The sequence below is a fragment of the Plasmodium vinckei genome, assembly GCF_900681995.1.
Source record: "Plasmodium vinckei vinckei genome assembly, chromosome: PVVCY_13".
NCBI classification, from domain to species: Eukaryota; Apicomplexa; class Aconoidasida; order Haemosporida; family Plasmodiidae; genus Plasmodium; species Plasmodium vinckei.
The window spans coordinates 2,466,834-2,491,674 of NC_051305.1; the positions used below are offsets into that span (position 1 = coordinate 2,466,834).

At 22.5% G+C, this 24,841-nt stretch overlaps 5 protein-coding genes across 5 annotated transcripts; 4 read left to right on the forward strand and 1 right to left on the reverse strand.

Moving 5' to 3' along the window:
- Positions 1–137: 137 nt before the first annotated feature.
- Positions 138–2,694, forward strand: PVVCY_1306840 (vacuolar fusion protein MON1, putative; the record flags this gene model as incomplete). The annotated part of the gene is made up of 3 exons (XM_008624354.1): positions 138–1,834; positions 2,016–2,136; positions 2,290–2,694. 3 exons carry the CDS (start codon positions 138–140, stop codon positions 2,692–2,694), a joined length of 2,223 nt encoding a protein of 740 aa, XP_008622576.1.
- Positions 2,695–4,488: 1,794 nt separating this feature from the next.
- Positions 4,489–5,754, forward strand: PVVCY_1306850 (exported protein IBIS1, putative; the record flags this gene model as incomplete). Its single annotated transcript, XM_008624355.1, has 2 exons — positions 4,489–4,635; positions 4,837–5,754. The coding sequence occupies 2 exons, from the start codon at positions 4,489–4,491 to the stop codon at positions 5,752–5,754; spliced, it is 1,065 nt and encodes a 354-aa protein (XP_008622577.1).
- Positions 5,755–8,306: 2,552 nt separating this feature from the next.
- PVVCY_1306860 (fam-b protein) lies at positions 8,307–9,276 on the forward strand (the record flags this gene model as incomplete). Its single annotated transcript, XM_008624356.1, has 2 exons — positions 8,307–8,375; positions 8,584–9,276. 2 exons carry the CDS (start codon positions 8,307–8,309, stop codon positions 9,274–9,276), a joined length of 762 nt encoding a protein of 253 aa, XP_008622578.1.
- A 4,346-nt stretch (positions 9,277–13,622) lies between these two features.
- On the forward strand, positions 13,623–15,884 carry PVVCY_1306870 (acyl-CoA synthetase, putative; the record flags this gene model as incomplete). Its single annotated transcript, XM_008624357.1, has 1 exon — positions 13,623–15,884. The coding sequence occupies one exon, from the start codon at positions 13,623–13,625 to the stop codon at positions 15,882–15,884; it is 2,262 nt and encodes a 753-aa protein (XP_008622579.1).
- A 994-nt stretch (positions 15,885–16,878) lies between these two features.
- PVVCY_1306880 (fam-a protein) lies at positions 16,879–18,381 on the reverse strand (the record flags this gene model as incomplete). The annotated part of the gene is made up of 6 exons (XM_008624358.1): positions 16,879–16,974; positions 17,122–17,343; positions 17,447–17,556; positions 17,696–17,765; positions 17,857–18,097; positions 18,248–18,381. 6 exons carry the CDS (start codon positions 18,379–18,381, stop codon positions 16,879–16,881), a joined length of 873 nt encoding a protein of 290 aa, XP_008622580.1.
- Positions 18,382–24,841: the final 6,460 nt, after the last annotated feature.

The window sequence follows — 24,841 nt, forward strand, 5'->3', positions numbered from 1 at the left end:
AATATAATAAGGTTTATCATATTTGTGTGTATATATTTCTCTCTATATAATAACATACTATATATATTGGGGGATATTTTTATCCTTATTTTTAAGTTATATTTAAATGTATTTTATAGAGAACATAAGGAAGGGAAATGGAACATATGCATGATGATGATGAAAATGAAAAACGTGAATCGAAAGATTTAAGCCAATATAATTACAAAAATAATGGAAAAGATATTATGGATTATTCTTTTTATGCCGAAAGTGACATTTTGAATAGTGATGATGCAAATTTTTATGATGCAAAAGTAATAAATGAATCTGATGATAATTTTGAAAATTGTTTTGGTGTTAATAAAGAGTCATATAAAGAACAGTTAAAAAGGGATGAATATAAACTAGGAATATATGATGATATTATAAATTCAAATACAGACGATGATCTTGAAAATTTTTTCGAAGATCGAGAAAGTGAAAAGAAAGAAATAAATAATAACCATAAATATCCTCAAACAAATGTATTTGGAGATGAAGAAACTGACAAAAATGATACCAATAAACTTCGCACATGTGATAATAGTAGTATAACATTAAAGACCGAGCATAGTTTCATTGAAAAAGGGAAATGTGAAGAAAATGATAAGCATAACAACAATAATGACTTACATTTTATAAATAGTGATGCATATAGTATGGGAATGATGGATGATAATAATAAAAAATTGTCTTCAGAAAATATGATAAAAAATGAAGATTTAATTTTAAATAAGGGGATTATCGATCCAACAAACATTGAGAAGGAATCAAATGATAATTTATTTGTTGATACTAATTCCGATGATAAATTTTTTGAAAATGGGAATTCTGTCGACCTGATATTGGAAGAGGGGGAAATTAAAAAAGAAACTGAGGAATTTGGTGATAATTTAGTTGAAAAATTAAACGAAAATATAAGTGAAAAAGTGAATGATAAGTCAAATGAAGAAGGAGAAAATAAAAAATCAGATAAAACCGAAACCTTAAATAAGTTTGACAACAGTAGTAATAATGATTCTCCAAATAATTCAAAATTTTTATTAGAAAAGAAAAAGATTCATGAAGATCAAACAAATCCTCTATGGTATAAGCATAAAAGACACTTTTTTATTTTTACCTACTCTGGTAAACCAGTTTTTACAAGATATGGAAATGAAGAAAACTTAACAAGTTTTTATGGAACATTACTTGCTATAATATCAAAAATAGGGTCATTTTCATTTTGTTCTGATGCAAGTACAGATAATAATAGTAATAAGACAACTAGCATAAACGAAAAAAACTCATTAAAATGTATTGTGAGTAAAAATACAAAAATCGTATATTTAGATAAAGAAGTTTTATGCTTAATATGTATATCTAGTGTTAATGAGAGTAATAATTATATCTTGAACATTTTGAATTATATGTATTTGCAAATTATATCATTATTAACAAAAAGCATTGAAAAATCATTCAAAATAAAACCATCTTTCGATGTAAGATATTTGCTAGATGGGGCTGACCTTCTTATGTGTAATATGATTTCTTCCTATTCGAAAAATATGTATTCTATTTTTGATGGGTTTGAGCCATTACCATTAAAACAAGAATATCGAAACCAAATACATAATTTAATTTCTTCATTCAAAATTAGCAATGTTTTATTGTCCTTTTTGTTTATAAATGATAAAATTATAGGAATATCTGTTTCAAAATATACAATTAGTTCGATTGATATAGTAATACTCATAAATATGATAACATCTATGAAATCCTTTAAAAATGCAGAATCATGGATTCCTATTTGTTTGCCTATATACAACCCAAAGTACTGAAAAATCCCAAGAAAAAATAACTACATTAAATTTATATTTAAATGGATATAAGTATCATGCATTCGTGCCTGCATATATTTATAAATATACCTTTTAATATCACAACAGTATGTATATATATTGGTAGTAATAAAATGTAAAATTATAATATTAATAATTTTTTTTTATTGGCAGCCAATTTTTGTATGGATATATTAATTGTATCAAAAATAAAATATTCTGTGTATACATATGCTCCGGGGCGTCGTCTCAAGATTTTTTCCACTTGTCTAGCCATACCTCCATGATTGAAACGGTTATCATGAAAAAAAAATTTTAAATTAATTTTGCACGAGTAATGTCAAAAAATGTATGTATATTATGGTTATTGTGTATGTATGCTATGCATTTATTGGTGCAAATAAAAAATTTGTATATTTGTTTGATTTATTTGATTATATTTTTATAGACACTAACAAGTTCAGGTTGTTATGAAGAAATAATTAAGGCTTCAAATACCAGTTCGTTTGAACTTCCTGATATTCCCGGTATAGACATTATTCACATGTGTTATTACATTCCTTATTTAAAACAATATTACAGCACAAAAATATGTTCCAATAAAATAAAAAGAATTTTTCGAGCATATCAAAAATGTGACGATATAATAAAAGACTCTAAACTACCAGCACAAATATATATGGAAACAGAATATGAAAATTTTTACTTCATTAAAACAAACCTTTATTATTTGTATTTATCGGTACCATTCTATGTTAATATTAATGAAGAAAGTATTAATGAGATTTTAAAAGTTATAGCAAAATATCATAAAGAAATATTCATTAATAACATTAAACAAATTAGTTCTTAGTTTGAGGTATATTAATGAAAGGAGATACAGGATTTTTAATTTTTGTAGCATGCTCATGCATATGAAATATTAGACATAGTGATAATCAAATTGAACTATTTTTATTAAATAAAATATATTATTTGAATTAGTATAATAAAATTAATATTTTTTTCGCTTTTTTTCAGCATAATTCATTAGGTTGTTACCTAACGTATTTATTTAGTTAATATTATATTATTACCATTTTTTTTTATTCTTAGCATTGTTTAATTTTTTAATTTACAAAATATAATATATATACATAATAGCTATAATTTAAGAGGAATACGTTTTTTTTATTTTAATTTATGATGATTCACGCCCAAAAAAAAACATGTAAATAAAAAGAAATGTATACTCTCTTTACAAATAATAATAAACTATATGGCATTGCAGCTGTTTGTATTATTTTTATAACTAAGTGTAGATAAATAAAAAGGAAGGGGGCAAGAATTATATAAAATGACTTAGAATTTTTATTAATAGCAACTTTAATTGAATATATAGAATTATAAATTGTAATTCTTCATGTTCTATTAATATTAGATAAAAATCTTTAAACTCATTATAGATCTTATTATATTTATCCAAATGGAATAACGCATAATTATTGTAAGAATGGAGATCACTATTTTGATAAATAATCATAATTAGAAAAAAATATATTAGATTTTAGCACATTATTAATACTACAATTATGTGATATAGTTTTTAAACCATTTAACACAAATTACAATTTATAAAGATTGCTTTTTGTTGTTATTATTTAACTATATTTAAAATTTAATTTAATTACTAAATTGGTTGTATAAAATAGGGGTTGTTTTATAACGTAAGAATTTGTTAAAATGAAAGAAGTTAAATTTGTATGTTGGCTCCAATATCTTTTATAGATAACAAACAATATAATATTTGCAATTTATGGAAAATTAAATATTATGTAGTTCATGCATGGATTCTATATTTTTTTTTTCATAGTTTTTGAAAGGTTTGAAATATCCAGTTATAAAATGGTATACCCCAAAAAAAAAATAAGAATATTAATGACACTCTTATAATAAAATTTTGCTTCATAATAATCAATAAAAGTGTTTAGAATTCATAAAAAAATAATTGTATTGTAAAAATTGTGATAGGGAAATACCATGATAATGTATTTGTTGGTAGTTTTTTTGTGAAGAATAGAACAATATATCATAATATTCAATTTGTAAGCTTAGTTATATGAGGAGATATATAACCTAATAATTCCATGATTTCGTTTCTTCGAGATCGTTATTTTGCGAAACCTATGGTTTTAAAATTTTATAATGATTTGAATTAAAAATCGCTTAATAAAAAATGCTGTTTTTTCATTATGCACCTAATATGCAAATAACAGAAATTTTTTTTATTTAAGCTTGATCCTAAATTATTAATATATTATATGAAAATCTTTAATTAATTGTGATAAGTGGAAATATACACGAAGAACTATATTTTTGTTTTATAGTATTTTTGCAACAATAAAAAACTATGTATTCTTTTTATGAACCTATTCATATATTAGTAATATATTTTATTTTATTTTTTATTTCTATATAATAATTTTTTTTTAAATATTTTCGAAAAACATAAATTAATTTTAATACTTATAATATATTATTATTGGCGGATACATTGTAAATTAATTTAAAATAATATAGTTAATTAATTAATAATTAATTATTTAATTATCTTTTTAGTTTATACTATTACATAAAATATTTTTCTTGAAAATATATTAGTCAAAACATGACGAAAGGAAAAAAGATAGATAATGATGGTATAGTACCATCCACGAGACAATCCAAAAATTTGGGAAAGAAATTAAATTTAATTTCTTGTACAAAATTATTTGCGCTGAGCGTGCTATTTTTGATATGCCAAAATTGTGACAATGTATGAAAAAAATAATAAATAATAGTAAAATATCTGAATATATTTTGTTTAGATGTTTCCCTTTTTGTGCTATATGCATATATATATTTGATGATACATAATTTTAATTATAATAAAACGTGTTATTTTTATTTTAAAATTTACTATATCCTTTAACTAAAACGTTATTCACATTTATTTACTTGTATTTTTACTTTTTAGAGCACCCAAAATACATCCTCATATCAAGAATACCAACATAATGGTTTGGTTTTAGGAAAAAGCAGAATATTATCAGAATTGGATAAAAATGAAACTCAGACTACAGATTATAAAACAGAAAGCAATGAAGATTCTTCGGTTGAGAGTCCCAATAGTCCAACGAATATAAATGAGCTAACCTCTGACATTTCGATATTAAAAACAGATGAAGAAACCAAAGGGGAAGACGAAGATAAAAAAAAAGATGATAATGATTCGACATCCATTGGAGAAGCATCATCTGCTAGAGAAACACCATCAACTGACGAACAACCTTATGCTGATACTATATCTTCCATTTTAAATTTAATATTGGCTAATGAAAAAAAATCCTATAACGAAAAAAAAACTACTAATGAAAAAAAATCGTCTAACGAACAAAAAACTTCTGATCAACAAAAACCTTATGATTACCAATCATTCACCGACGATGTTGATAGCATATTAAATGGTATCAAAACATGTTATCAAGAGGCCGCCAATAAAGTAAAATCACCCGAGTTCCAAAGAGCATGTAAAGAATATATCGATACCGCGAAAGAATTAATTGAAGAGCATAAAAACTATGCTTTCAGCTTTGTAGCTGATAATTTGAATTCTTTGGGTATTAATCAAATATTTGAAGATGATATCTTTAGTGGTTTTGCGACCCTTGGAAAAATGGCGTTAATAAAAACTATGGTTGATAATTTGTTCATTCCGGATTTCTTAAAAAATCAATCACCAGTAGTTTTATCTATAGTTTATTTTATATTATTGTTTTTCACCATAGGACAGATTTCTGGTATCATCACAAATAATAATAATAATAGAAGAAGAAGAATAAGAAAAACAAATCCGAATGCATCTAAAACGGAGTATAAAGCTCAACCTCTATGATCAAATTAATTATAAAATAATATATTTTGTGAATTTTTATGCTTAAAAATTCTTTTTATTTATATATATATATATATGCAAAGTATAACACATATTGATTAGAGATGAATGTTATATTGTGATATTTAATTATGAGCATAACATTTTTGAAGCATTTCGTAAAAATGATTAATAAGAAATAGTGTTTTGTGTTTGTTATTTGTCCGTCTATTTATATTTTAAATTACATTTTGTTTCGATATATTTGTTTAGTATTTTATAATATTTATTTATCGACACCCGAGATGCTAAACATTATTAAAACAGAAATAAAAATATATTAGTATATATAAATTAAAAATCATAAAAAAGAAAAAACACATATTACAATTTTCCAAATTGTAGCTTGCATATTTTTAACATAAAAATGCTGGCAGTATTATTATTAAAAGAAACAACCAATAAAAGGTATTTCATCGGTTATAATGCTTATACCTAACGTGTTCATATAAATTAAATATGATCCAAATATTATTTCAGCATTGTATATTTTAATGTAAAATGCTGTCTAACCATGCATAATAATTCATAATATCTTATATTATAAATGGTTATTGTATAAGAAAGGTTCAGCGTTACGTTTCATCATATATATCACAATATGCGGCATCCTTACTATGTTTGACGAGGATGTTTATTTTAAAAAACCTTTTATTTGCATTTTACATTTTTTTAATTTAAATTATAATTCCGCTCAATCAAATTGCAATAACAATATTATATATATTGTATAAAATTATATCAAAGACAACTAAATAAACTATTTATATATTATAATAGATAAACATAAAATATAGTGCATCTTATATAAGTCAAGACGTATTAAAATACCGTCTATAGCAAAATCGAGTTTTATTCTATGTACATTTTAACATATTATAAAAACTTATTTAAAATTGAATTATATATAATATAAATTTTTTGAATTTATTATATTATATTTATGTTAGTATGTAAATTCTTATTAATTGAAATTGATTTATACATTTTTATTTATTTATCTATGTATCATAAAGGTATAGTACTAGATTAATCATACAACATTTTTTAACCTTCAAAAATTTGGGGTATATATAAATTACGAAATGTTTAAAACATTTTATATTTTAAAATATTTCCTCACTATAAAACACTATATATTTTTCATAATTTTATGTATTTGACATTTGGATGGTGAAAGGAAATGAAGAGAAAAGACCGATGCAAATAGTTATAAAATCATTTATAAAAAAATGACAAACCCGATAATAAACCCCATTCGTGGGGTGAAAATCACTATTAAATATATACAAACTTATGCAGGCTGGTCCGGCACCATTTACTAATTTATTTTTTTTTTTTTTTTTTGTTTATAAAAGAAATCATAACTCTTTAGAATTATCAATTTAATTATATTTGAAGTCGAATTTACAATATGTATAAATTTAAAGAATAATAAATAGTAAAATTGCCTATTAATATAAAGAAGTATGGTATATATATGATACATTCCAAGAGTTTGTATCTTATTTTATAATAAAGCATAAAATAAATTTTCTATATGATGAAATTCTCTATTATAACTGGATTATAATATTTCTTTGTCTTTAATTATTATTTATAAAAGTCAAAATATTGTATTGTTGAAATATAAAAAATGTCTTAACATCTGTTAAATTAATATGATGAAAAAAAAAGAGTTTCTTATTAAATGTACTTCACTTACTGGTTTCATATAATAATAAATTAGTAATTTGTCATTAATTTTTTGTTTTATGTATTATTTGTTGTGATTTATACGAGATATACTTGAAAATATGAATATGTTATATGATTTTAATAGAAATAATATATTTAATGTTATATATTCTGAGATATATTTATAAATAAAATTATTTCATACCAATCTATGAAAAAAAAAAAAATTACAAAAATGTTTTAAATAAAATATAGAATATTATTAATTAGTATTTAAATTTGGAGGAATATAACAATAAATTAGAAACCGTTTAAATGTAAATAGCAACCATATTTTGTTAATGCTTTCATTATATGCTTGTATTTATTCAATATATATATATATATGATCTAAATTTTATTACTTGATTTGATATTTATTGATTTGCTCGTATGCAAACAATAATAGAAAAATATAACCTTATAAAATATTAAAACCATATCATTAAATATATCATTGTATTATAAATTATATTAAAAGGATATTTTCATAAAAAATTAAAAAAAAATTTTTTTATAATTAAAATATTAAAAATGGTATATTCTTTAGAGAAGAATTAATATTTATCTGAAAAAAAAAATAATATAACATTTATATCTTAAATATTTTTAATGGGTATGATGAAATTGATTACAACTGTTACATAATTAATTTTATTGAGATGGAAAAAATTAATAAATGAAATAAATTTCATAATTTTGTATATATATTCATTTATTCATAAATTTTAGAATACAAAACTAATAAATATGAAACTATCATCATTTTTTCATTTATTTAATAAATAAAGTTAAAAATGAGAATCAGTATTTTAAAATATGTTTTTTTGTCAATTATTATTTGTTCTTTGAAGCATTCCAAAAATGTAAGTTACACATGATTTCCTTTTATATTAATAGCATTTCATTATAGTTTTCGTATATATTTTGTTTTATACTAACTTTATATTATTGTTTCGTATATTAGTAAAACGCTTATGTAAAGTTAAAGAAACAAATTAAATTGATTATATATATATATATATATATATATATATATATATATATATTAATAAATATTTCATTATTTTGCAGGAATCATACAATGTAAATGAGAGAAACATATATCTTGAAAGGAATATAATAAATTTTAGAAATAATAGGGCATTAGCAGATGTAGACTATCAATTCGATTTAAATGATTTTTATGAATCAAATTCGGGTTTTCCAAATCAACTTAATGGCCGCAATGTTGATGATAAAGGAAATATATATCTTCGAAATATTAGAGATTCACATATAAATAACCATAATGAAAGTACTGCGCTACCAAATTTAAATAATGAATATGAGGACGCGAACATGTTACTTCAAGAAATGCGAAAAGAATTAGAAGAAACACGAAAAGAGCTTGATAATATAAGGAATAGTAAATTAGCAATACAACCGATACCAGATAAAAGAGTAATAAAAAAAAATGAAAACAACTCTGTACAAGAATATCAGGGCGTTAAACAAATGGAAAATTATGAGCATATTTTGGAGACTCAAGATAAATATAATGAAAATTCATCAAGTAATAATCATAATGGATTCGGAATTAATCAAAATTTAAAAGAAACAAATAACACGTCACTTAATGTGTCGAATAGTGTAAGAGATGATTTTATGACAATAGCATCAGAATTATGTCAAGTAACAAAGCTAATTGTACCGTATATAATTTCCTTAGCTAAGAAATCTTGGAGAGACTTTAAATTTAAATTAAATTTCATAAACATGCCATAAATATTAAAATAACTGCTCTTTATTATTATGTTTTATTATATTTGTTTAAATGATTAAAAATAATATATTTAATATTTTGTGCCATAAAAGTTATACTTTTTTATGTTTCATAGAATAATGATATTTGATTTAATTGGTTGTTTTATTATTATATATATTTTAATTTAATATATAATCACGTTATATAATGAATTTATCTTTGTTTAGTATTTGCCAAAAATTCATTTATCCTTATTTCCATTATATATATTATATATTAATGGACTTTTAATTTACCATTTTTGGTTAATATTTATAATTGTTTTAAATAAACTTAATTTAAATATATTTATTAATAAAATGAAAGCTATATTGAGGGCTTAGGTTTAAGCTTATTGTGTTTGGAGAAGTTCACATTTTGGGTTAGGACCCTGCACTATGAATTATAGTTTTGTTCTATGAAATTTATGTTTTTGGATAGGGTAATATTTTTATTAATTTGTTTATAATTTTATAATATTTATTAGTCTTTGAATGTTAATTGAATATATATATATATATATATATATACCATCCCGTATGTTTAATCTCGAGATTGTATCTAAATATTCAACTAAAAAAGAGAATAGCCAGTAATATGAAATGGGTCACATAACGTATATTTCCATAAAGTATAATATATATATTGAGTGTCAATATTGATTTAATATGATTAAAATAAAATGTTTATGTCGCATATATTAATATAGATATTTAATATATCATAATTGTCTATTATATAAAATATGTTGTTCTGTGATCATATTAAATTATGCATAACACAATATATTTCTTTATTTGATTAAAGTTGATATTTGGTAAAACTTATAATTTGTGCTCCAATTATTTTAATTTATATTATATCAACTAAACAGTAATAATATCATTATATATGAGGTTGGGTATTAATTATAAGAAGTCTTATTTATAACAGTTGTCTACATTAATATACATTCAGATTAATAGTATATTTTTAATATTAATTAAACATATTACCAATATACAATATATAATCATAAAATATAGATGCATAGAATATTGATCGAGAATCGACAATATGGCATTGTCTATAAAATATTATTATGCATCTAACATATTTAATAATACAATACAAATCGCACTATAATACAATATTTTTTGAAGTTTCAATTATAGTTACTATTATCTTTTTGTGTTTCCTTTATATTTTTATTAAAAATGATTAGTATTAATAAAAATAGTTCTATAAATTTTAATTTACTTCCCATAAAGGTACAATATTAGATTAATCGCTATTGATTTTAAAATTTTATAGTTTTGAGGTATAAATAAATTGGAAATATATTGTATTTAAAATAGTTAATATAATTGCATATAAGAATGTTAATAAAATTTAATATTATAGCTCTAACAATTATAAAAAATATGATAAATAGAACTAGAGTTATTATTATATACCCATACATATAAAATAGTAAAATACTTTATTAATAAATAATATTGAAATATTGTTTTATTGTGGAAATTTCATATAATTAAATATTAATTTTATCGAAAAGGTACATAACAATAAAATTTCTTTGAACTAATGTACAAACTCTCAAATATATAATTTAAATAAATTGTTATTGCGAAATAATATATATTCTAAAATACTTTATTTAAAAACTATGAAATATGGGAATGTTATCCATTGGTTTAAATTATTCCTTTTGAGTGCATTAATTATCTCATTGTAGTATACAGTGGTATATCAGTAACAGCAATAATAATAATGATAATGAATCAGTATGTTACTAAATACGAAAAATATATTATGTTTATTTGATACAATATATGGGTATAAATTCGTTATGCATATTCTTAAACATGTGATAATATTATAATTGTATGTATAAAAGATCAGGGTTTAAGGTTGTTTTAAAATAAATATCTATTTTTAATGTAAAATAACTATACTAGGCATATGTTAAATATTAATTATATGGAAATATCAAGTTTCAGTAAATATAATATAATATAATAAGAATAAAAATTGTCTTGATTTTTATGAACATACATATTGGTTATATAGTTATGGTCATAAAATACTTCCATATTTTAACTGCACGAATACATATTATTTTTTTCACAAATTTTGATTTTGTTCATCTTTCTTTTTTTCCGATAGACATGAACGATCAAATTTAATCCCCCTATAATTATTTTAAGCACAATATAGTGTTAAAGTATACATATGCATTACTTTTCACTTTTTTTCAATTTTATTACATAGATTTTATATTAAATTCAGCACATTTCATTAAAAACATTTTTATATACACAATAACTTCCATATGTAGAGAACAAGCAGTAACCAATTATATGACCTACAGTCCAAAGGACCGAATATAAATGTCCAAAGAACATCTACAGTTCGAAATTACGTAAATTTACGCAGAAAGACATTTCACATTATTAATGATGGGAATAATGTTTATTTAATAAATTTTTTGGACGCTCTTTACGACGTTAAATATTAATATATTTTTGTTGCAAATAAGGATTTACAGAAATAAGAGAATTGTTGTAAGGATTAAAATGGAAAATGCATACAATACATGTACCAATAAGTTATGAAATTAGGCTTTCCTTTTTAATTAATGCAAACTTTGTTATACAACTGCTAAGATGCATATAACAAATTCTTTTAAGAGCACGCATATGCACATTTATATATTCCATCATATTTTATTTATGTTTCCACCTTTGTTACAATATGAATTTACTCCTCGGGGAAATATAAAACTATTACAAAAGTATCTCCGAAATAAATAAATAAAATGTATATAACCACCCCGAGAAAGGAATTAACTTAAATATATTTGATATAAATGACTTAAAATCATAAACAAATTCAGTTGGCATGTCTCTCTCAGGAAAGTATATTTAATTCGTTGAAACGGGTTTATGATAATATATGTATAAGTACACATGTATGCATTGCATATATCACTCCGATTTATTTTTTCTTAGAGAATTTGTAATTTTCCTTACAGAAGAACGAAACACCGCTATATCGCTATATAGGAATATGTGTCTTTGTAATACGATAATTTAAATATGTTTTAAATATATATATGTTGTTATATTTACGCGAAAAGAGTTTATGTGTCTTTTTAATTCATACCTCATGTTTTATATCAAAATAATTAGAGGGCGTGGATGCCCAGTACGTAATATATGTAAATATTATCAAACATTTTGACATTTTTTTACTATATTTTTCTTTAAAGTGTACAAATAATGTCAGAATGCAAAACACAAAATGCCTTATTTGTAGGCAAGGTAAAGTTCCATATATTTATGTACATTTAATTATTTTAAAAAAATATATAGCTGTAAAGATTATACCCGTATGCATATATTGGACATCAATATAATACATAGCATTTGATAAGTTAAATAAAACAAAATAAATAGTGTGAACATATAAAGATTATATTTATTTTGTTTTTACTTATATATTTTCAATTAATGTTATGCATTATAGGCGTTAAAGGGCTGCTGCCGATTGCAGTTAAGAATAAAAAGGAATCACCTATTGAATAAAGAGAGAGATGGTATTGACATTCCTTTTTTATCATATATAAATTTGAAAAAATTAAAATTGGTGTTTGCATAATATAAACTTATGTAGGCACATTTTTCCTTTTCACTGATTTTTTATTTATTCCTATACATTATTATTATTATTATTTTGTTATTATTATGATTGTCGTTATTATTATTGTTATTATTATTGTTATTATTGTTGTTATTATTGTTGTTATTATTGTTGTTATTATTATGCATGCATGCTATATATAGATATAATCTTATTATATTTTATCTATAAAAATATATAGGTTTATATAAATAAAATACATATTATTATTTATATTAATATATTTTAAATTACAAATTTTAATTAATTTGAATATCCCAAAAAAAATTATAATTTTGTATGTTTTGTTAGATTATATATTTATTTGTATTTATATGTTTATATATATTATAAGTATATATAAATTCATACATAAAATAATAGAATAATTCATTTTAATATGAAGTTGTTAGACTAATGTTCAGAATAAATGTTGTAATGGATATTTTTGATGAAATTACATTAATTGTTTAAAATTATTTTGAAAAAAACACGTGCACTAAAATATATAGAATATTCATGATTTTGGTATTTTTTTGCCAATTTATCGCTTGTTTAGCTATGCATTTCTTATATATCATGAAAAAAATATAGTTATTTATCTATGGCAGCACATTTTCAGTCAATCTAACTATTTATAATCGAATTTGTTAATAATAAAAAAATGAAGCTTTATAGTTTGTTGGGGATAATTATTTATGCATTGGTACCGTCGAAGTATAAATGTCAAGATAAAAAGGAGGGCTCTATTTTGTATGCTAAAGTACATACATCATCGTCCAACGAAAACGAATCAAATATTTACAAAGCATTAGATAAATCAAATCCAGGATATGAGCATGTTCTTGATTTAATAATAGAAACAGGACAAAAAAAACTGAATATGCCTGCAGTAATTGAAAATGCACATGGAAAGCGCGCTGAAACATATACATTCAAAACGTTGATAGATAAAGTTAATGCATTTTCATCTGTTTTAGATTCATATGATGGAGGTGTTCCTGAAAAATTATATGACGAAAAAGAAAATGATGGTAAATTTAAAATATTGGGCATATATGGAAATAATTCAATAAATTGGATAGTAGCAGATATGGCTGCTATGAATACTGGTGTTACTACCTTAGTTATGCATTCAAGATTTAGTATTGATGAAGTTATTGATATTTTAAATGAATCTAAATTAGAATGGCTATGTTTAGACCTAAAACATACGCAAACAATATTAGAAAGAATAAAGGATTTGCCACATTTAAAAAAACTTATAATACTTGATCATATCCCAAATTATGATCCTAAGAAGCAAAAAGAATTAAATAAAAATAATAATACCGAAAAAAAATCCTTAAAAGGTTCCCGTAAAACGAAGAAATCCTCATCTACTGCTGAAGAAATAGAATATAAAGAACTTCTTGAAAAAGATAAACAAAATTTATATGATACATATATGAAAGTTCGACAAGATGCAAAAAAACATAACATAGAAATTCATACGATGGAATATGCTATGGAAAAGTTGGCTCAGCGTGGTGCAGTTAAAAAGAAGCAAAATAAATCTCCAAATTTTATTAGTACGATTATTTATACTTCTGGAACTTCAGGAAAACCAAAAGGTGTTATGCTAAGTAACAAAAATTTATATAATGCAATTGCAGCATCTAAAGATTCCCAATTCCTTGAGTATTTTTCATCAAAATATCATTTATCTTATTTACCTATGTCACATATATTTGAAAGAATGTCTATGTACTATTGTCTATCTGGAGCCGTTTCAATAAATATATTTAGTAACAATATAAAATATTTTAAAGATGATTTGATAGGATCAGAATCAAGTATACTAATTGGTGTTCCTAAAGTTTTTAATAAACTTTACGGTGATATACAAACAGAAATAGCTAAACTTCCACCAGTAAAAAAATTTATTGTAAACACATCGTTAGGCATACGTAGATCGCATAGACATGGTAAACTTGACCGCTTTGTTGAATCTATTACAGGGGTTTCTAAAAAAATAAGAAATAAAATAAACCCATCGTTGAAATCGTGTTTTAATGCTGGTGGAAAATTGTCATCCGATGTTGAAAACGAGTTATCACTTCTATTAGATGTTGGTATATATCAAGGATATGGCATGACCGAAACAGCTGGGCCAATTCTTCTACAAGATATTAAAGATAAAAGTGTTGATACTGTTGGTGGACCATATATAAAAACTGTTGAATATAAGGTGTCAACATGGGAAGCATATGATGCTAAATCAAAACCACCAAAAGGAGAATTATTAATTAAAAGTGATCAATTATTTAGAGGATATTTCTTAAAAGACGATTTAACAAAAAGTTTATTCACAAAAGATAATTACTTTAAAACAGGTGATGTTGTACAAATTAATAATAATGGATCCATTACATTTTTAGATAGATCTAAAGGATTACTTAAATTATCTCAAGGTGAATATATAGAAACAGATAGTTTAAATAATTTATACTCAATGATTCCATATATTAATTATTGTGTAGCATATGCTGATGACACAATGGATGGACCGATGGCGATTTTATCTGTTGATAAAAATTTGTTTTCACAACATTTAGAAAATGATGGTATACTTAAGAAATTAAATATATCTAGAAAAGAGTTTATGGATAAAGTATTAGATGAAGAAGTTAATAAAAAAAAAGAGTATGTTGATTATATTAAAAAAGATATGTTAGAAGCCTATAATAAAACAAACTTAAGTAGATATAACTTAATTAATGATATATATATCACAATGGGATTATGGGACACCTCCAATTATTTAACACCAACTTTTAAAGTAAAGCGATTTAAATTAATAAAAGATTACGATTTTTACTTCCAACAAGTGAAATCCAAATATAAAGAAAAATTAAAAGGTCAAAAACATCCTGCAAAAAATTAGTCAACAATAAACTATCATCATATTATGAATTTCATTTTATATCTTTTGTGCACCCTTACATTTGTATCTTACATAAAAACATGCTTTTTTGTTTATATATAAATTAAAATATAATTGTTTGTAATTCCAATTATATAAATAATTAAAAATAATTAAAAACGTGTTGTTTATTGCTTTTATTACACAAAAAACTTTTGTCATTTTCTGTCTTATAAATTTATTTGTCAATTTCCGTAAAATAAGGAAATATATTAAATAAATATGCGCATAAAATATAAGCAACTTGCTTATTAACATTTAAATTTTTAATATTTAAATTTACGTTTTTATATTTTCAAATTATATAATGGGCCAAGGTTTAGGTAGTGCTTGTGGAACCCATTTATGGGTTAGGTTTATCTATCACATTACATTTTATTTGTATAATTTTGAATGATTTGATAATATTTATTAGTTTAATGAATTGTCTTAAACATATATAAGAAATAAGCTATTAAAAGTGATAAAATAAATTGTAATTTTTAATATTTGCATTAGTATTGATTATTTGGGTTCCATAAAGGCTTTCAAAGACAAACTTTAAGGAACAAAATACAAATAATAAAGATAAAAATCATAAGTATATTAATTTGAGGATGGTGATCGATATATTTTATGATATTTCTATATTGACAATAATTAATTATTAACGAGTTTTATGTTTTATGATAATATTAAAAATAATAAGAGTACGAAGCATTAATTTTGTATGGTAAAAAAGCGATCGAACTAATATAAAGAGCAATCACACAGAAAATATAATTGAATTATAGCATTAATTATTTAATTTTATCACGAAATTACATAATAAATAAACATTTTAAAACGATCAAACTGTTGTGATGGCAATTTAAATAGGTATTACGTATAAAGATAAATTAATTTCATTAGCATATGCATCCCAATATTAAAGTATTGAAATACCTTCACTTGGAGGATATTGTTATTTACTAGATTAAATGTGTTGTGCTAATTTTAGAATATTTGTATATGTAAGACCTCTCTCTCTTTTATTGTGGGAAAAATCGGTAGAATTACCACCATCATAGATCTACGAAAAAAAATGGATAAATATATAAAATATCTCAATATTTTGTTTGTGAATATGATAAAATATATGAGTTATAGATAAAATAAATTTTGATAAATTCTAAAATAAGAAAAAATGATTATGTTATTATTTTTTGAGATTTCTTACAGCGTTGATATAAGTAACATGAACTTGATCATCGTCGCCTCTTTTAACTACAAATCCGGCTATGTTATCACCTAATTTGGTTAATGCATCCTCAGGATCAATGTCAGTTTCGATTGATTTTGCATTTACGTAAAATTTTTTCAAATCAGTTTCTTGATTTATTTCATCGTCATAATTTAGAGTTCTTGAAGGAGATACAATTACAGTTGTGTCATGTGATTTCTACAAAATTATTGAATAAAAAAATATATGTATTGTATAAATTAATGTATAATAATATGAATAATAGAATTTTTAAAAAATTAATGGAAAAAAATGTCCTTACTTTAATTAATGTGCCTAAAGCATATTTTTTTATGGGAGGTATATAATTAGGATCTATGCTTTCTTTTTCAAACAAGATTAAATATCTGCAGTACATACGAGAAATTTTTCCTAAAAAATGATTATTTTGGAGGTATAAATGAAATATTATGAATATAACAAAATAATAGACAAAGAATAGTAAAATTGAAAGATGCGTAAAGAGTGATAATCACATATTAAATTCATTAATTGATTATTTTTTATGTACCATTAATAATATTGTTATACGATTTTTGCTTATCATCGAAATCCCAGATACTCGATAATACATCATTGTACTAATGAAAAAAAAACATATGGATAAATATAATAACAATTATTTAATTTTAAGTTATTTTTATATGTTAAATATTGTTTGGCATTTGTTACTCTAGAGGCAGATGGGATTGTAACATGGAGCCTTCCAATGTCCATATTTCCAATTTTCTTAGAATATATAGTACAATTTTGATTTTCTGTAGAATAGGTAGAATAATCTTCTACACCAGTCTCAGAAAGTTTTAATAACAGTTCTGAAGTTTGGTTTACATGCTCTACTGCTAGTAAAACATCATCAACGTCAATATATATCGTGCCATTGGGTTTTTGATTTATTGTATTCGAAATATTACTGGTGAAAGTGATATTATTTTTAATGGGTAAAAAAAAGAAAGAAATGAATTTATAGATGGAATTTTTAATATTCAGTGATTATGAAGGGATGTGTTTGACGAATATGTATATTTATATTATATGTATATATTTTTCCATATTTTCATACTCATCATTTTTTTGTTGAACGTCATTGATATCCTTAGCACCATCTGCATCAGTTTCGCTTGCAAATGCTACATTTTCCATAAATCCTACGAGACTTAAAAGTGTCAAAGCAATCTTAATATATAATTTATTCATTTTTGGATTTTAGAAGTAAAATATTAATTTAAAAATTGTAAAAACACGTTATATAAGTAGATTTAAAATAGAAGGAAAAGAATATCCAAGGAATATATAAAAAAATAATAATTATTCAAAAAAACAATTTATTTAATTACATAAACATACATTTTTTATTTAAATGAGTTCATTGCGGGGGAAGAAAAAGAGCGTACATAAATTATAGAGCACCTCATATATTATGATTTGAATTTTTCTAGCATTATAATAATATTTAAAAAAGTAGCTTTATTTATATATAATATTTTATATGTTACACGTTATGTGCATGCATTTTTTTTTATAGTTTGTTAGTCCAAAATATACATAGTTTTAAAAAATATATAAAATAGGATTGTGTATGTACCTATTTAAATGCATCTTGAAAAAAAAAACATATGTATACATCCTCCCCATTAACTAATGACAACCGATAATTTATAATATAAAGAGAGCACCACTATAAAAATCAAATACTCGTTTTAATGTAATTTTTCCAATATATGATTTGGGATAATTATGGTTATAATATATGTTTAATAAATAATAAACGGATATAGTGGAATACATATATTAATAATTGTATAAAATAAATAGTTATTGTTTTGTTATTTTTCATCTTTATTTGAGTATACATATTTTTTATATTTTTATGTATTAATAAATTTAATTTATCTGAAATTATAATATTATTTATATATGGTTGCACCAATTATAATTACAATAACAATATTCCAATTCATCATAATAACAGTATGCTAAATTTTCCATTATGGTTAATCACAGCTTTTACAATTTTATTTTTTATTTTTAACCTTAATACAACTGTTCCAATATTATTCAATAGATGGACAAAATCCTATATTGTTGGTGATAGTAATGATACACATTATTTCTTGCAAATTGACACAAATATAATAAAATATTTTTTTATGTAACAAAATTAAATATAAAATATAAAACAATACAAAATATAAAAATATATATAAAATAAAATTAAATAAAAATGCAGTAAAAATTAAATAAAATTGTAAAAATAAAATTAATTAAGAATACAGTAAAAATTACATAAAATTGTAAAAATAAAATATAGAGTATTTATATACGAATTTTTTTTTTTTAATTATATATTTTTTAATGTTAAGGTGTTCGAAATAAGGGTTTTTTGTATTATGTACATTGGGGTTAGGGTTCAGGAATATATTTACATTTTATTTTTTATAATATTTATTAGTCTATTTAATTTATTTAATATATATAATAAATTGTTAAACGAAAAAACACATATATTACAACTTTTGGATTTTTGCCGCTAAATGTGGCATACGTCTGCAATACATAAAGGGGCGTATAAGCTTTAATATGAAATGGGTCCAACCAACAATACATATTCATAAATTACAACACTTACATTTGAGTTTTATAAATTAAATATTAAGTATGTTGAAGTATAATCTCGGTATCTTGTATTTGTTGTTAATTTTCAGTTCGTTTATATAGGGTTCAGGTTTTAGGTTTAGGGTATATATCAATCTTCAAAGAATATTTTAACAAGTGCCACTAATAAAATCAGTGATGCATATAGTAACATTGTGGGCATAGTAAAGGTGCTTATGATAAGACTGTGACCACTGTAAAAGATGCTTATACTAGATCTATTAATTATATTAGTGGTGCTGTTAGTAGTATAGCTAGCCAATTTAATCCATTCGGTACTTTTCAATTAAATGATGATCAATCTGGATCAATAGTTTAGGGGGTGGGGTGGATACATTTGATCAGTCACAACTAAAATCACCACCTTCACTACAATCTCTACCACCATCTCCATCAGATCCAAAATCCCTCGATTCACAGATTAGCTCTACACCAATTCACCAAATTGACTTACTGATGGAAATATAGCGTCGCAAACACCACCATTTGGTCAAGATACATTAACAAGTTCTGGTAGTAATCCTTCAAATACAAAAAAAGAAAACGTAATTACTGTAGCAAATGTTAAAGTGAAAGAAGCTCCATCAATATGGCGTATAGAACCGAATACCAAATGTGGCATAACGGGTATTAGTATTATAGTTATTTCAATACCCATTATTTTAACAATTATGTATAAGGTAAATAATATGCAATTAGTAAATATAATGTATTTAACATTTATTTTCTACATAAATATGATTTCCCCATTTTTATGTTAGTATCTATCACTTGGGTGGACAAGCAAATCGAAGAGAAAAAAAACCATAAAAAAGGTTATAAATTCAGTTGGTAGAAAAAAGATCTATTATTAAATATATACAAATTTATGCAAGCCGATCCTGTACCATTTATTAATTTATTTTTTTTTTTTATAAAAGACAACTAAATTATTTAGAATTATAATTTCAATTAACATATATTTGTAGTCAATTTTAAATATATATATTTAAAGAATACTAAATAGTAAATTTGTCCATTAATAAAATTAATTTTTATAAACGAGAGCCAGGTTAAGGATCGATTTCATATTTTATAACAAAACATAAAATAATTTTTTTATTATAACAGAATTGTAATATTTATTTGTCGTTAATTATTATTTATAAAAGTTAAAATATTGTATTATTTAAATACAAAAAGTGTCTTAACATTTGTTAAATTAATATGATGAAAAAAAAAGATAATAGCATTAAATATATTGTTTTTTTTCGATTTGGAATAAAAATTAATTTGTATCCTTTTCAATAAATTGGTTCTATACGTATTAATTTTGTGATTTAATAAGTGATTTGATTATTTTTTTGTATTAAATTAGTCAATATGAATATTTTATGTGATTTCAATAAAAATATTAAATTTGATGTTGTATATTCTGAGATATATTTATAAATAAAATTATTATATACCAACTATGAAAAAATATTTTTACAAACAAGTGTTAAATAAAATATAGAATATTATTAATTAGTATTTAGATTTGGAGGAATATAACAATAAATTAGAAACCGTTTAAATGTAAATAGCAACCATATTTTGTTAATGTTTTCATTATATGTTTGTATTTATTCATATAAAAAAAATATATGTATCTAATATTTTATCATTTTAATTGATATTTATTAATTTGTTTGTATGTAAACAATAATATAAAAATATAAGTTTATAAAATATTAGAACCGTATCACTAAATATACCAATATATTATAAATTATGTTAAAAACCTATTTGTATAACAAATTTGCAAAAATATTTTTTATGGAAAAATTATTATATAAATATATTTTTTATAATTAAAATATTAAAATTTCTTTATTTTTTAGAGAAGAATTAATATTTATATCTATAAATAGTTTTAATAAATATAGCGAAATTTATTACAACGGTTACATTAATTAATTTTATAGAAAATGGAAAATTAATAAATGTCATAATTTTTTATAAATATATTTTAGAACAAAAAATTAATAAATATGAAGTTATCATCATTATATAAAACTACATATATTATTTTGTTTATTTGATAAATAATATTTAAAATGAAAGTCAGTATTTTAAAATTTGTTTTGTTTTCAATTATTATTTGTTCTTTTGAATATGCCCCAAAAGTAAGTTACATACTATTTTATTATAGTTTCCGTATCTATTTGTTTTACATTAACCTTATATTATTGTTTCATATGTTGGTAAAAAGCATATGCTAAGTTAACGATACAATTAAAACTAATTATATATATGTTAATGAATATTTCATTTGTTTGTAGGAATTATACTTTATAAACGAAAGAAAGATATATCTTGAAAGGAATATAATAAATTTTAAAAATAGTAGGATATTAGCAGATAAAGACAAGCAATTCGATTTAAATAATTTTTATGAGTCAACCTTGAGCCTTGCAAATCAATTCAGTGAGTACATTGATGATGACGAAGAAATAACAAATCTTCGAAATATTATAGATTCACGTATAAAGAAGCATAAAGGAAGTAATATATCACCCAATTTAAATAATGTAGATGAGAAAACGAAAAAGTTAATTTATGAACTTCAGACAGAATTAGAAGAAGTAAAAAAAGAGCTTGACAATATAAGGAATGATAAAATACCAATACAACCGATACAAAACGAAAGAATAATAATAAATGGTGAAAACATTTCTGTATCAGAACATGAAGACATTAGCCAATTGGAAAATGGTGAAAATATTTCAGTATCAGAACATGAAGACATTAGCCAATTGGAAAATGGTGAAAATTTCTTGGATACTGAGGATAAGGAGATTAGTTCAAGTAGTAAAAACGAATTAAAAAATAATCCAAAGACGAAAAACGTCATCAAAAAAATTTTTATGAAGGGTCTTTTGTTGACTGCAGCTTTTTTGGCGTTATTCATATCGCCAGCCTTATCATTTCTGCTTTTAGTTATGCCGAATTTGATTGATATGGCTATGAACATACGGAAATTCATTGATTCGAAGATTAAAAAAATAAAATCATCAAGATAGCCACTCTTTATTATTATGTTTTATTATGCTTGTTTATACAATTAAAAACAATATATTTAACATTTTATAGAATAATTAAATTTGATTTATTGTTTGTTTTATTCATAATTTTATTATTATATGCATTTTAATTTAATATACAGACACATTATATAATTAATTTACCTTTGCTTAGCGTTTGTCAAAACACATTCACCCCTTCCATGCATAATATTATATATTAATGGATTTTAAATATGCACATTTTTAGTTAATAATTATAATATTTTGAATAAACTTGATTTGAGCACACTTATTAATAAAACTATAAGCTATATTGGAAATTTGGATTCAAATTTAGAATTGTGTTTGGGGAAACCCATATTTGGGGTTAGGGTTTTGGACTATGGGTTATAGTTTTGTTCTAAGAAATCTATGCTTTGGGCTAAGGTTATATTTTCATTTAATTTTTTATAATTTGATTAAATATATTTTCCACCCTATATGGGTAATTTCGATATTATGTCTAAATACGCACCCCCAAAAGGGCGTAGCCATTAACATGAAAGGGGTCGTATAATATATTTTCCGCGTGTTATAATATTTTCATCGAATTAGTTTGTATATATTAAATGTGGCAATATTATAATGTCACATTTTATATTTTATTGCTAATTTTGTCTAACTATATATAAGAACCCTTATTATATATTATATAAGGCCTGTTAACCCATAGCTATGTTGAACCATGAGTAACACAGTATGTTTCTTTATTTGTATCACTATTATTTTGATTTAAATTATATTATACCAAATAAACTGTAATAATAAAACTCATTTGGAACATTTATCTGCATTATAATATACCTTCAGGTTAATATGCATATGTTTAATATTATTTAAACATAATACTAATATATAATAGGCAATCATAAAATATGGATTCATTAAATATCGATCGAGATTCGACAATGTAACATTATCTATAAAAGGCATTTCCTGCATCTAACATTTTTAATAATACAATAAAATTATATTATAGATATATGTATAATATTTTATTAAATTTTAACAATATATAATATTTTCGCTTTATCTGATTACTTTACATTTTATTAAAATTAATTAGTATTAATAGAAATAGTTTTGTAAGCCTTTATTTATTTTCATAAAGGTATAACATTAGGTTAATCATTATTAATTTTTAAATTTTATAGATTTGAGGTATATATATTATATTTAGAATAGTTAAAAAATAAAATATAAAATGTTAATAAAATTTCATATATATTTTGTTCTAATAATTTTTATGATAATTAAAAAAATTAGGTATATAGAAATAGGGTTATTATTATATGCTTATACATATAAGATAGTAAATATTCTACAAATAATATTAAAATATTATTTTATTGTAAAAAATTCATATAATTAAATATTAATTTTATCGAAAAAGCACATAATAATTAATTTTATTTGAACAATAATATTTATACTAGGCTATTATATATGCACAAACTTATAAAATTATATTTTAAATATAGTGATATTACGAAATAATATATGCCCTAAAATGTTGCACTTTAAAACAATGAAGCAAGGAAAATTAGTAATTGGTTTAAAGTATTTCTCTTGAGTGCATTAATTATCTCATTGTAGTGTACAGTGGTATATTAGTAGCAATCATAGTAACAATAATGGATTAGTATGCTACTAAATATGAACAATATATTATGTTTATTTGATGCACTATATGGGTATAAATTAGTTAAATATGCTCTTAAAGGTATGATAAGATTAAAATTGTATGCATAATAAATCAAATAAAATACTACATTTTGTTGCTAAGTATATTTTATTATGGTGCTATGACATTAAAGTTATCAATCAATATAATAATTCCATAATGCTCGTTATAAATGCATCTATTTTATTATATAAACAAATAACGTTTTATTATAAAATATATAACACATAAT